Raw genomic sequence first — 12,696 nt, 5'->3', positions numbered from 1 at the left:
AACAAGTTTCTCTCCGTTTTTCTTACTTGCAGTGAAGAATGAGGGCCCCTACATAAGCTGAATGTTAAAAATAGAGCTCTCATTAGCAAGGAGTTTATTGAAATAGCATTCCTGCTTGAACCCAGGGCCCTTGAACTGGAATCTTTAATTAGTCTGGCATGGCAGGAAGTGTTTATGTTGTCCCTTTCTTAATTGGCCCCTTTCGAAGGAGACAAAGTAAGTCATTTTTTTGTCAGGCCAGAGGTTAATGGGAGGTTAGTCAATTAGCAGAACAACCCTGTTTGATGTCCTGAAATCTATCTGAACAGTACTCCTCCAGGTGTGAGTGGTGCTCTTTGATGACTTCCACTCTTCCCCTTCTGTGTGTGTTGAGTATTCGCATGTGTGAGCTTTTATGCCAGTTGGTTCAACTCTCAACTTTCTGAAGCTACAAGTTGTTTGGTTCTTTTCATGTGTGCATGTGTAATGTTGCCCGGCTGACTTGACTGACACGCTTGTTGGTGTGGTTTGCAGACATCCTGACAAAGGCCTTGATGATAATTACTGCCGCAATCCAGATCATAAGCCGAGGCCCTGGTGCTACACTCTTGACCCCAACACCATCTGGGAGTTTTGTGCAATTAAACGGTGTGGTGAGTTTAAAATAAATGTTTCTTGCTTCCTTCTTCCTTTCTGAAAGCTAGATGCTAGTAATTTATCTAAGCCCATGGCTGAACTCCATGATAGCAGAGTTATGTTTTGGGCAGGCTTGGGTCATATCATTTACTATGTGGATTCCTTGCATAACCTGGTCCTTCCTTTGCCATCATATCAAATATGAATATCTATTCATTTATCTATGACAAGTGATTCCATGGTTGAGATTTGCTTGTGACTTACCTTGGGGACAGTCTAGGAAATGCTTCATATAGATATATCCAATTCCTGGACTCTACCCTGAAGATGCATATTGCCAGAGAAGGTAGCAATGGTAGTCAAGCTGTTACCAGTCTCATAGTTTAAGAACTCCATCTTGTGGCTTATTTCCAGGAATTCACAAAATTCTTAGAAACATAGTTTGAAAACAATGGCACTAGACCCATTCTATTACAGTTCTGATGAGTTCAATATAGTTATTGGTGTAATAGAGAAGTTTACAGGTGGGGTTCCAGTGGTGGAAGGCCCTGCTGTTTGTTGCTGTTGTCCATTTCTGTTCCAAGAGGCAGAAGGAGAAAAATCTACCACTGAAAAATCTACCACTCTATAGTTTTCCTATAGAGTTTCTTGTGATTCCTAGAACTACCTACAGTTACTTTTGGGATGTACCTGGAAGTGATATAGTGTTACCAGTGCCATCAAATCCATGTTCCCACTTCCTAACTCTCCTGCTGGTTGCCAAGTCAAGCTTGGCAACCCTAGTTACAGTTGCCCTGTTCTTGGTTGTTCATATATATGTAGCAAGTCCTAAATTATTCAACTGAAATCTGCATAATGTTTTATAAGGAGTTGGCCTACTGGTGAGCTATTTAAGATAGCAAAAATGTTAGAAATGACTGATCCACATTCCGTATAGTTTTTTACATGAATTTTGGCAGTCAAAAAGTACAAGCATCTTGTGTATTTATTGCTGTTTGGACTAAATGCCACCTGAATGTTTAACTTTTGAATTAAGCTGTTCAGGTGGAAGACCTGGTCTTGCTGATGTTTTCCTGCATATGTGAAAAATTTTGAATTTTGACTTTCTCTGCTGTAATTCTGAAATGGCTTAGAGTCTCCTTGGCAGTGTATAAATTGTGTAGCTTGCTTAGACATTATACCAGTGTGGCAGAAGAACACACAGACTCACTTCTACATTGCTGTGCATTGATAATATATGTGCCTAGTCATGTGAGCCAGCTCCTGGCATGGCAAAATTATCAATAAAATATTTTAATCAGAGTTAAAGATGTCAAGATAAAGTCAAAGATATGTCAAAGATAAAGAATGAAACAGAATTTAGAAGTAGAAAATCATGTTCCTTTTGAAAATACTGGCCAACTTGTGAGATTTTAAGAGGAAAGATGCAGCCCTTTGTGTTCCAGAAATGATTTTGGAATTCACCAGTTCATTGCAACAGGCATTCTTTACCAAAGGCTGATTTCGAGAAATTACTTTGAGCTGCTGTTATAAAAATATTTTATATGATTCCAATGCAAACTTACAATTTCAGCAAAGGAAAATATTGATGTACTATAGAGTATTTGAAGAATGCAATACTATCCCTGAAGGTGATAGCCGTGTGTGTAAAACTCCTCTGCAATAGCCCTTGGTAATCCTCATCACTTTGCTTTGCCTACAATATGACCTGCTCCTCACATCCACTGTATCAGCACACAAATGCTTGGGATGAGACATAATCTGTTGTATTTCTGGCAAAACACTGCACTGTGTAAATCATTTACCTTAGGGATTATATAAATTGGGTCTGGGGCTTCTGCTTGATGTAAATGTCACACATGAATGATGGGTTCTCCTCAGTTTCTCCATGTGTGATGTCTGGTTTGGCTCCTTCTCTCTATGTGTACAGAAGGAGCTTTAGCATCCTCCCCCACCTTTGTTCTTCCAAATGGTTTTGTTTGTTGGGGAAACCTCCTTGTGTCCTGAGATACTTAAAGATTTTTTTTCCAGTGGGCCAAATAATAACTGCTCCCAAACTATTCCATGCCAGGAAAGCAGCATCAGTCTAGGGAGGGTGAAGGCTGAAGTTTCTTCACCATATCTGCTTTTATCCCAATCCAAATTGAATACAATGTGTGGAGATTGAGGAGAACTCACAAATCGCATCTGATCATTACACAGAGTGGTGACCCTAGAAACAACATGCGAATCATTCCAGACTATGATGGAACCCTTGTGTTGCAGATTTTGAGATATAGATGTGGTGATGTTGGAGAACTGGAAAACCCTGGAATAATTAATATATTGCGAAGATGGAGGGACCTGCTCAGGAGCAAAGTACATGTTTTGTACATAGCAGGTTCCACATTAAACCTCTGGCATATCAAACTACAAATGTAGCAAATGTTGGAAAACTGCTTGGCATAGACCATGGAAGTCTCTTGGCAATCACAATAGGCCATAATAGGCTTTAGGAAAAATAATCTGAATTGGTATGAGACAGTCTCATATGTTCAAATAATGGACAGAATATTCAGTTTTCTAGAATTTTAAAAGATGTTTACAGGGCACAGACTGCAGCTCATTCCCTGCATGTTATACATGTGATCAAGTTCAATCCCTTGAATTACCAGATAATGGATTTCTATTAACCCCATACTCTAGGGAAACTGTTGCCAGTTAAGTTAGATAGCATAACTCACAAGAATATAAGACATCTCCTGAAAAGCTTGTGGTGGTTTTCTTTTGGCTGTTAGCAAATATTGTGTATTTATTCATGAACTTTACAACAATTCAAAAATAAGTATAACATCAAAATAAAAAAATGGATGCTGTGGTGGTAGTGGTCAACGTACTTGGAATGGGATCTCTATGTTATAGAACAGCATGTAAGTAATATGCATATGATTACATGTCTGCTTCGGCATTTGGCCAATAGGAACTCATTTATTTTAAATATATAAGTAGTTTTAAAAAATTCTATTTGTCAGACTCATCTGAAGATCAGTAGTTTTCCAGAATTACTTTGCAAGCAGTCCATACCAAACTGAGTACAGATTGCAGAGACATCTGTGAAAGGTCTCAAGCTTGAGAGGCTTGTTGGCTTTCCAAAGATATGACTCCACTTTGATTTGTCGTTCCAGATCTACAGAAACTGAGATCTCTTACAAGATAAACTGTGTAAAGTCTTTGGAAATGTTGTTGATGGGACTAGGTTTTTCTTTCTTTCTTTCTTCAAATTAGTTGACTTTTCCTCAAATTATAAAGCTGAATCTGACACATCCAGGATCTTCATCCACCAGGCGCGGATGACCATGTTTAATTTTGCTTACAGTAGTCTTCTTGACTATGGTGGAACTAGAGATTTGGGAGAGCAATTGCTTTAGAGTAGATTCTAACTAAATTTAAACACTAACCTGTATACAAGGTTACACAGTAGACTCTAATCCTACCAAGCAGATGCGCACCCATGTAATGCCAGTGTCATAATAGGCAATAAACATCAATAGGCAATATACAGGAACATAGAACTTATAAGAAAGCCCTAATACTACTATCATATTAGAGGAAATGGTACCTGATTTCTAAGAAACAATTGATCTGGCCTTGAGTGAGAGTCTGAGCTCTGAACAATGTGGCCCAGCAGACACAAATATGGTGTCTGTGTTCTGCAAATAAACTTCAAGCATTATCTTTAAGGAGAAGAATGTTGGACTATACATTCTGTCAACTAATCCAACTAGGCAGTTATTTTATTCTTAAGGATTGGCTTCTTTCCTAAGGCCCTGTTGAAGCAGCGGATTTACTCAGAGTAGACCATTTGGTAGGACGCAATGTAGACAAGAACTGATAGACACACAGTCACCATTGCAGTTCTATTTTATTGCTATCTACTAACAAAGTGCTTCGCCAGACCACAGGTGTTTTCAGGCACACATCACACTGCTGTCTGTGCTAACTATATACAAAAGTGGTACCAATCAGGTGCCCTCGCCTTATCAGGTTTGCACATGGTAAAAGCTGTGTACTCGGCACTAATCTGCACACGGCACCTGTTAGAAGGAGGATCCAGCTGTCATTTAGATTTTGCTCATCTAAACACATGTTCTGACAGGCCCAACATTTCTTTCTGCAGAATTAGACAAATGATCTAGAGAATGTTCTCTTTGCATCTGGCTAACCAATGGTCACTTTGTCTTTCTAGCTCAGAATGTGGTACCCAATGTGACAGCAGCGGTAGAAACAACTGAGTGCTTCGAAGGTCAAGGGGAGGGCTACCGTGGAACTGTGAACACCATATGGAATAGGATTGAGTGCCAGCGCTGGGACTCCCAGTCTCCTCATCAACACCAGTTCACACCTGAGAACTATAAATGCAAGTGAGTAGAGTGGGTGGTGGTTATAGCTATGTTTTTTTTGCATGGTAGCAACCCCTCACTGCAGTGTTGACAGTAATCTTAGAAAGCTTAGTAAATGAGCTCTTTTATCTCTGTTGCAAAACCATTACTGGTCTTATTTGTTCAGACTAACAGTATGACATAAGCATCATTTTCGGTCATTCTTAAACCATGTATTTCTAGAAATCGCAGTTGATTTTTTTAATAGTACTAGTGATGGACACACTGGAGTCAGATTCATACTTGCCCTAGATATGGCAGGCCCATTTCATGGAAGACTGTGAGCAATTGAATTTTGACATCAGTGTCTGGACTGAAACATTGGTACATGTGTGGGTTATGGTACATAGTTACAGATGGTTCATTGAATGTGAACCTTCATGGAAGCACAGTATGGTGGCTCTTGTATAGGAACACAGTTTATATATATTGGGGGATAGCAGACATAACTTCCAGAAAATGGGGGAGGGGGCACACAGGATAAAGGTATTTGTCACTGGGATGTTTTGTGTATGTCAAGGGCTGTGAGAAAAGGTAAAGGTATTTCAGACTTCTTCCTTCACCATGCCTTCATCTGACTTTGGAGGCCATCTTCTCCATCCATCCTTAATTTGTGGATGCCACTGCCCTCCCACCTAGAATTCTTAGTTGTCTTTAGGATCCCTTCCTCATAATGGGAACAAATTCAACTGCAGATGAAGCAAGTGACGCCCAGCACTGATTCTCCTAACCCTAATAATAACTGTTACTGCTCTAGAAGCTTTGGCTATATAGAACTATGATTCCCTGCACTTGCCTCTTTCTCAGGTCTTAACTTGATTGGCTGTGGCCTGTGAAAGTCTTGTTCATCTGTCCACTTCCCATACGCAGCACCGTCGGAATTATAAAAATGACAGAAAAAATCTTGTCTGAGAACAAGGGATCCTGGCTTAAAAGTAAAATTCTGTTAAATAAAACAGAAGTTCAGTAGCACCTGAAAGACTAACAATATTTATTCCAGTCTGAGCTTTTATGAGTCAGAACTTAGTTTTTCTGATGCTATGAAGAGGAAATAACATTTCACTTTTTAATAGAGAAAATTATGGAAGGGGAGGAGGGGGAAAGGAAGGGGTTGGGGTTGAGACATGGTATCAATCTTTTTGTAAAGGACTAGGATTCATTACGTTGTTACATATAATGGATGATAATAATGGATTCCTAGGCTGAAACTGAATGCTGATATCAAAGTGGGATAGAAATCAAACCAAATCAAATAAGTGCAGTCTGATGTTCCAGCCTCTTTCTGGTGAGCCATATATTAACAGAAGTGTGTCTCAGCTAAGTGAGGAATCTGAAACATAAGAAAATTAACTGACATCAGTAGAGGGTTATAGTATGTTACAGCATGTTAAGAAGAACCAGTTAAGGTTTCTAAAAGTGGGTTCTGTTGAGCTGTTCCAAATTATAGTGAGTTAGGAAGCTGAAGTCTCTATTTAAGCCAAGACCATCAGCTGCCTATTTGGAATTAAAAGTATGTTAGCAAGGAGGAGAGTGTTTTCCAATTGGGCAAGGCAAACAGTGTGTGTGACTGTTCAGATAGAATGGCAATAACTATTATTAAAACTTCAGAATCATTCCTCCGGCCCACTGCTTTCAGGGATGGGAGAGGTTCTCCCTTTATTGATTCTGTTATAGATGGCTAGACATTTGTGAATCAGTTAAAGATCCAGAGTATTAATGCAAATCCCTATACATGGTCATGGCTTCAGTTTGCTCACCACTCCATATTCCCTTCCTATACTTATCTGGATTTTGGCTTCCAGATCAATGATCCTCAGTGATAAACCATTAGGGAAAAATAATGCATAAAAATGGTAACAAGTCTATGCCTTGAATGCTCCCAGAAACCACCTCAGGCTGGAACTGAATGCTGATACAGTGGTGGTAGGAGGATGGGAAATGATTGGAAGAAAAGAATTTACATAAAAACCTTTCTGAGGCTAGGAGAAATGGACAGAGTCCCTTTTTAATTGGTATGTCTCATTTTAGTAGCTGTAATTATTATCTCCCTGACCTGGATAGCCCAGACTAGCCTGATCTCATCAGATCTTGAAAGCTAAGGTTTGCCCTCATCAGTATCACCAAAGAATACCAGGGTCATGACACAGAGACAGGCAATAGCAAACCACCTCTGTCTTGAAAACCCAATCGGGGGTCATCATAAGTCAGTTGTGACTTGACAAAAAAAATGTTATTAGATAACCCAAAAGTGACTCTACATGTTAGGAAAAGTAGTCAGAAGGATAGGTGTCACTGTTCACTTTTCTCCTCTATGGCTGTATTTCTTTCAGAATGCATGATAGGTGGTGTCCTTTCTTTGTGCCACTTATACATCTTGAAGACATGAAACAACCTAAGTGTGAGGCTGTGACTCATGTGTTGGGTGACATCCCTCTTCCTAGTAGTGATATATTCTTGCCCCATCCAGTAACCTTATCCTGAATGCCCAGTTTCCAGCAGAGGAAGAACCAACCAAAAATAGGGGCATTAATGCCCAAAGGGTGCTGTTCTGGGTACTTCGGAGAATGTCCCGTATTCATAGGGTTGCCTACCTCCAATTGGGACATGGAGACCTTGCAGAATTACAACTGATCTCCAGATTACAAAGAGCAGTTTCTGTGGGGAAAAAACAGCTGATTTAGAGGTATGAGAGGCTGCTTCTGGAATCACATGTGTTAGCAGAGATACACCACACTAAAATATTCAAGGACAAACTGCACAGTATGTTTTCAGGGAAATTGGGCCTGGGTTTTGTCCGACACAGTTTGCGTACCCTGCAGCCATACAGCAACTGTGGGGTAACATCATTTTAAAAAATGGTGGGAGCCGAATTCAGCTAAGAACTTCAGCATGAGAGAAGGCGGGATCATCCCCCCCCCCCCCAGTTCTGAGTTGAATCAGGATGCCACTTTTAAAAAAATGACATTCCCTGCAGTTGCTGTTCAGTTGTGAAGAAAGCAAATCTGGAGATAATTTGTAGTTCTCGGAAATCTCCAGGCTCCACTTGAAGGTTGGCAAACCTGCTTGTATCTGCCATCTCAGCACTAGATAATTCACCTAAAAATAGTAACGCTGGGCAGGAACTTATATATTTAAATATTGGCCAGTAATCAAAATTGTTTCATAAATGGCAGGAATGAGGGAATGAATATTGATGTGAATTGGCAAGACTATTTCAAGTTCAATGCACACATTTCTGCAATGGGACTTTTGCCTAAACATATTTAATTGTAGTGTATTTGAATGTTTGAACTTCCAAAAGGGCTTTTTGGCAGTGCAGGGAGCAGGGAAAAACCCTAGACCTCCTCACCACTGAAAACCCCATAGGGATGAATGGACATACACTGCCAAAAGGAAGGCGTAAGTTCAAGGGCTGGTGTGCTGCGCTACTGGCCCTCAATCCCAGTAGGGAGCTGACCAAAGCCGACTTTGCCCCTGGAAACGCCCTGGTCCAACCCCGCCCATGCTGGTATCTGTGTGGGATGCCAGCACATTCCTTCTGCTTTCCAAACTTCTGAATTCTGTGGTGGTGGAACTGTGGGGTGGTTGACTGCCAGTATGTCTGGCCCTCCACTAGGCTAAGCACCCCAGGGACGGCAAACGCGCTGGTGCAAGGGCACGCCATTCCCACTAGCCCCCCCTCTCCCCTTTAGATTAGCTCTAAGAATGTCTGACAAGGATCTGGAAGAAAGTAGGATCTGGAAGACCCAACCCCCCACATTTGCTATGGAAGTTTTCTGGGTAACCTGGGCCAGTTACATGCTCTCAGCCTAATCTGTCTCACTGGTAGCATTGCCAATCTCCAGGTGGTAGCTGGATATCTCCTGGGATTACAACTGAACTGCAGGCAACAGAGATCAGTACACCTGGGGAAAATGACTGCTTTGGAAGATGGACTCTATGGCATTATATCCCATTGAAGTTCCTCACCGCCACAAACCCTTCCCTCCTCAAGCTCCACCCCCAAATCTCCAAGTATTCCCCAATCCAGACGTGGCAAATCTACTCAAAGGGTTGTTGTGAGAATAAACTGGAGGAGATGTAAGCAGCTTTGGGTCTCCATTGGGGAGAAAGGAGGAGTATAAATGGATTAAATAAATGAATAAATACATTATTAGAAATTAAAGTTCTATGTTCAGAGGAAATAATTCATTGCAACTAAGAAACAGTGTGAGATTCTGATTATAAAGTATTATTGTTCAGGATTACGCATATTCCTAAACCAGTCAATGGGTTGCAATTGAAATAAGTAAATTCTAAAATTCAGGCAGATATGTGTAATGAGCTTTAAAGAAAGAATGACCATTCCAAGCTTGTCTTTCCCCCCGAAAGAGTAATTCTTGTTCCATAAATTTGGGTTAAAGGAACAGGAATATGGAATATGGTATATAAATCCTTTCTTGAGAACCTTTTAAACCTGGATAGGAAGCAACTGAGGGAACTAGAGCTGTAGCATTTTATTGGATAATATGTTCAGTTCAATCTTTTGGGAGTTTTGATTAACATCTTTAGAAATGCTAGAGAAGCATTTGAAGTTCATCCCATTTTTCTAGGAAAATTGGCCCCTTTAAAAAAAATACTGTCTCTTGAGTAGAATGCTGAGGTCAGCTCTAATATGTTAAAACTTTCTTATTTTCAGTTCTGCTTTTGCCATCCATTTTCCTACTCTCATTTTGTTCAGGAAATAGACAAAAAATTCACTTCAGACTCAAAACCATGGTTTAATTTTAACTAATTTGGTGCATTTGTCTGAATGTGGTTATCCAGGGTTGAAAACTACAGTTGGAAGCTGTTCTGTAAGCATAGCAACAATGGCTTCCTAAACAGAGTTACACCCATTTGCTTCAGCGGACCTAGAAGGACGTAATTCTTCTTAAGATTGTACTATAAAAATTAACTATGGTTTCATGTCATGTGTGAATGTGGCTATCCTGGCCTGTTCCCAGCAATGCACCTATCATGTCCCTGACTACCGAGAGAAGGCGATGAAACCAGAATGTGTTGATGCATATCAGGATTTGAGTGATCATGTGCAAACTGAATCCTGACTTTACAAATTGACCATACCTAAAATAAATCTTTACAAGCCAACGTGATTGAAGACCTGATTTTGTAAATGTCACAAAAGCCAACCTTGAATGCCCAGTGTACATATACTTGGAAGGTATGAGTGTTACAAATTAACCATTCCTCAAGAGAAAGCTGCATCGTTGGGCATCTGGTGTTTTTCTATGGGAATTTTAAAAATGCAAATGGAGAAGCAGTTCTCAGTCTCTCTTACGAAACCAGTTAGACTGTCTGACGGATTTTGTTTTTTATAAGATTGGGTGCACACATATTATACAGTCAGTTATTCATCATGATTCCAGATGGTTAAAAAGCCCTTTGAAATAGAAGACTCTGCAGCACCTGAGAGAAGTTTTCAGGAGAATGGAGAGTAACACTTACATTTGAAGGGGCTGACAGTTTAATACTAACAGAGATATTTTCAGAGTCCCTGATGGATAGACCACGATTCAAATGGGAACACCTGTCTAGGATTTCTAATTGCCTTTCTCATACCTTTAGGTTTCAGTTTCCTAATTAAATCAGTGATAAAACCAAGGGGATCCATTCTTTATAACCAGATAGATCCATTAAGCGTACAAAAGGGTGGTGCTGGTATTGGTTTATTGTTGGCGTAGGTCTGAAAGCAGAACTGGTAATGGGTTTCAGATGTGTCTGATCCCAGCTTGAATAGAATGTTTTGTAACAGGCAAAATATATTTGGAGTGACAATCTCTGCAAGGTCCCTACATGGTTTGCATTGAAAACGTTCTTGCACTTCCTGTGAAATCCTGTAGCAAGGTCTATTGAAAATAAATTCCCTATTGTCATCAGTTTTCAATTGCCAATTTTTATTAGTGCATGCATACTTTGTTTTGTTCAGATCTCTCGCAGTGACAAGGGTATGTCAGGCATTTTATATTCTTGGTCATGCATAGTCTGAAAGCAATGGAAAACATCAGTAGTGCATCTGGTGTATGCTAATATGCTTATTTTTTTTAAATAGGGACCTAAGAGAGAACTACTGCCGAAATCCAGATGGAGCAGAGGCACCCTGGTGTTTTACTACCAGCCCAAACACTCGCATTGGGTACTGTTACCAGATACCAAAATGTGATCTGCCGGGTAGGCAAGGTAACTCTGAGCTGGTTAGATAAGAATATTCCAAAGTGATGTGTCAGTGGTTTATTGTCCTTGAAAAGTATATCTGTGAGACCTGCTTTGCTGTTCCAGTGGTAGGAATGTGATGGAAATGTTAACTATTTGCAGTTTGTGAGCCATATTGCATTTTTGTGTATATGCATTTTTTTTAAATAGAAAAAAAAACAGGCAGGGCATGAAGGAATGGCTTCTGTGCCTTTGTCGAGTTGCTTGGTTAGTTTCTGCTGGAGCTTAAAGAGCAGATGGTTTTTATTTCTGTTTAAGGTAATCCAAACTTTTACTCTCTGTACACCTGGGTTGTCTACCTGAGTGCCTCACACAAGGCTGAGGCTGCAAGGTCATACCAACAATGCAATCTCATAAAGAAGTACAGTTTAAGCCCATTGGTTTCTCTATGTTTGGGATGGACTGCACTGCACCATAGTGTTGTCTAATGCTTCCTTTTAAAAGAACACTTTAGTGCTTTAGGACAGAGCAGTAAGCACTAGACCATTTAAGTGACAATGTGGAACAGATTCACAGTGCTTGCCAAACATAACGTTTTTTCCCACATTAAGCAATGATGCATATTAAACGAAACCACGATTTATGATTAAAAATGGGAAGTGATTGAGAATAGTAGGGTATTCCTTCCTCTGCTTCTTGTAACTTCATTTCTCAATTCTTGCCAAAATCCAGGATCTCTTTGTAACTCACTGAAGTTTTATCCCATAAGTTGGCCTGCTGAAAACATCTGGATTTCAATTGCAGAACGAATAATACACTGGCAGCTCTTAGACATGCTCATGCATTTGGTGACCTTGTCAAGTCTGTAGTCAACAAATTACCATTTAGTCTGAACAGTTCCCAGTACATCTGCAACAGGAAGCAAAATTAAGTTACTTATTTACTCTCCTGTTACTTATTTATGTCTGTGGGTTTCCGACAGTACTTGCATTCATATATGCTCAGTTTGGTTACATTTTTCTCACTTATGTGTTTACTGGCACAGCTTTTATTTGCACTATCTTTTAAACTCTACTTTAAATTTTAGAACTTGATAATTGCCAATTTAGGACTGCCCGTGCCCCCAATTTAACATTGTAATTGTCTCCTTAACTACATTTGAACCAAATGTTCTTTACATAGATTGCTATCGAGGGAATGGGACCAATTACATGGGGAATCTGGCCCAGACAAGATTTGGCTTAACTTGTTCGATGTGGGATGAAAACATTCAGGATTTAATGAGGTACGTACAAAAATAATTAAAACAAGAATAGCATTTTCCTTCTCCATCGTTATTGAAAATTTAAATATCTGAAGTTGGCTATGAAGTACTCTTCTGGTCCTGGACAGGTCATGGAGGAAGGGAGACCTTTGGATCTGATCCTCTGTAGCTTCCATGTTCTCCACTAATTGAATGTTTTTAGTCCCT

General features: G+C 39.9%; 1 protein-coding gene across 2 annotated transcripts in view; it reads left to right on the top strand.

Annotated features, from left to right (window-relative positions):
* HGF (hepatocyte growth factor) overlaps nt 1–12,696 on the top strand; it is a 72,875-nt gene that overhangs the window by 42,185 nt on the left and 17,994 nt on the right. For both annotated transcript variants that reach the window (XM_048501210.1, XM_048501209.1), the window contains exons 7-10: nt 514–632; nt 4,841–5,015; nt 11,125–11,252; nt 12,408–12,510. In XM_048501210.1, coding sequence (XP_048357167.1) covers nt 514–632; nt 4,841–5,015; nt 11,125–11,252; nt 12,408–12,510 — 525 coding nt within the window. The remainder of the gene's footprint in view (nt 1–513; nt 633–4,840; nt 5,016–11,124; nt 11,253–12,407; nt 12,511–12,696) is intronic.

The sequence above is a fragment of the Sphaerodactylus townsendi genome, linkage group LG06 (genome assembly GCF_021028975.2).
Source record: "Sphaerodactylus townsendi isolate TG3544 linkage group LG06, MPM_Stown_v2.3, whole genome shotgun sequence".
Taxonomy (NCBI): Eukaryota; Metazoa; Chordata; class Lepidosauria; order Squamata; family Sphaerodactylidae; genus Sphaerodactylus; species Sphaerodactylus townsendi.
The sequence above is the reverse complement of the archived record's forward strand: the minus strand, read 5'-3'. Positions and strand labels throughout refer to the sequence as shown.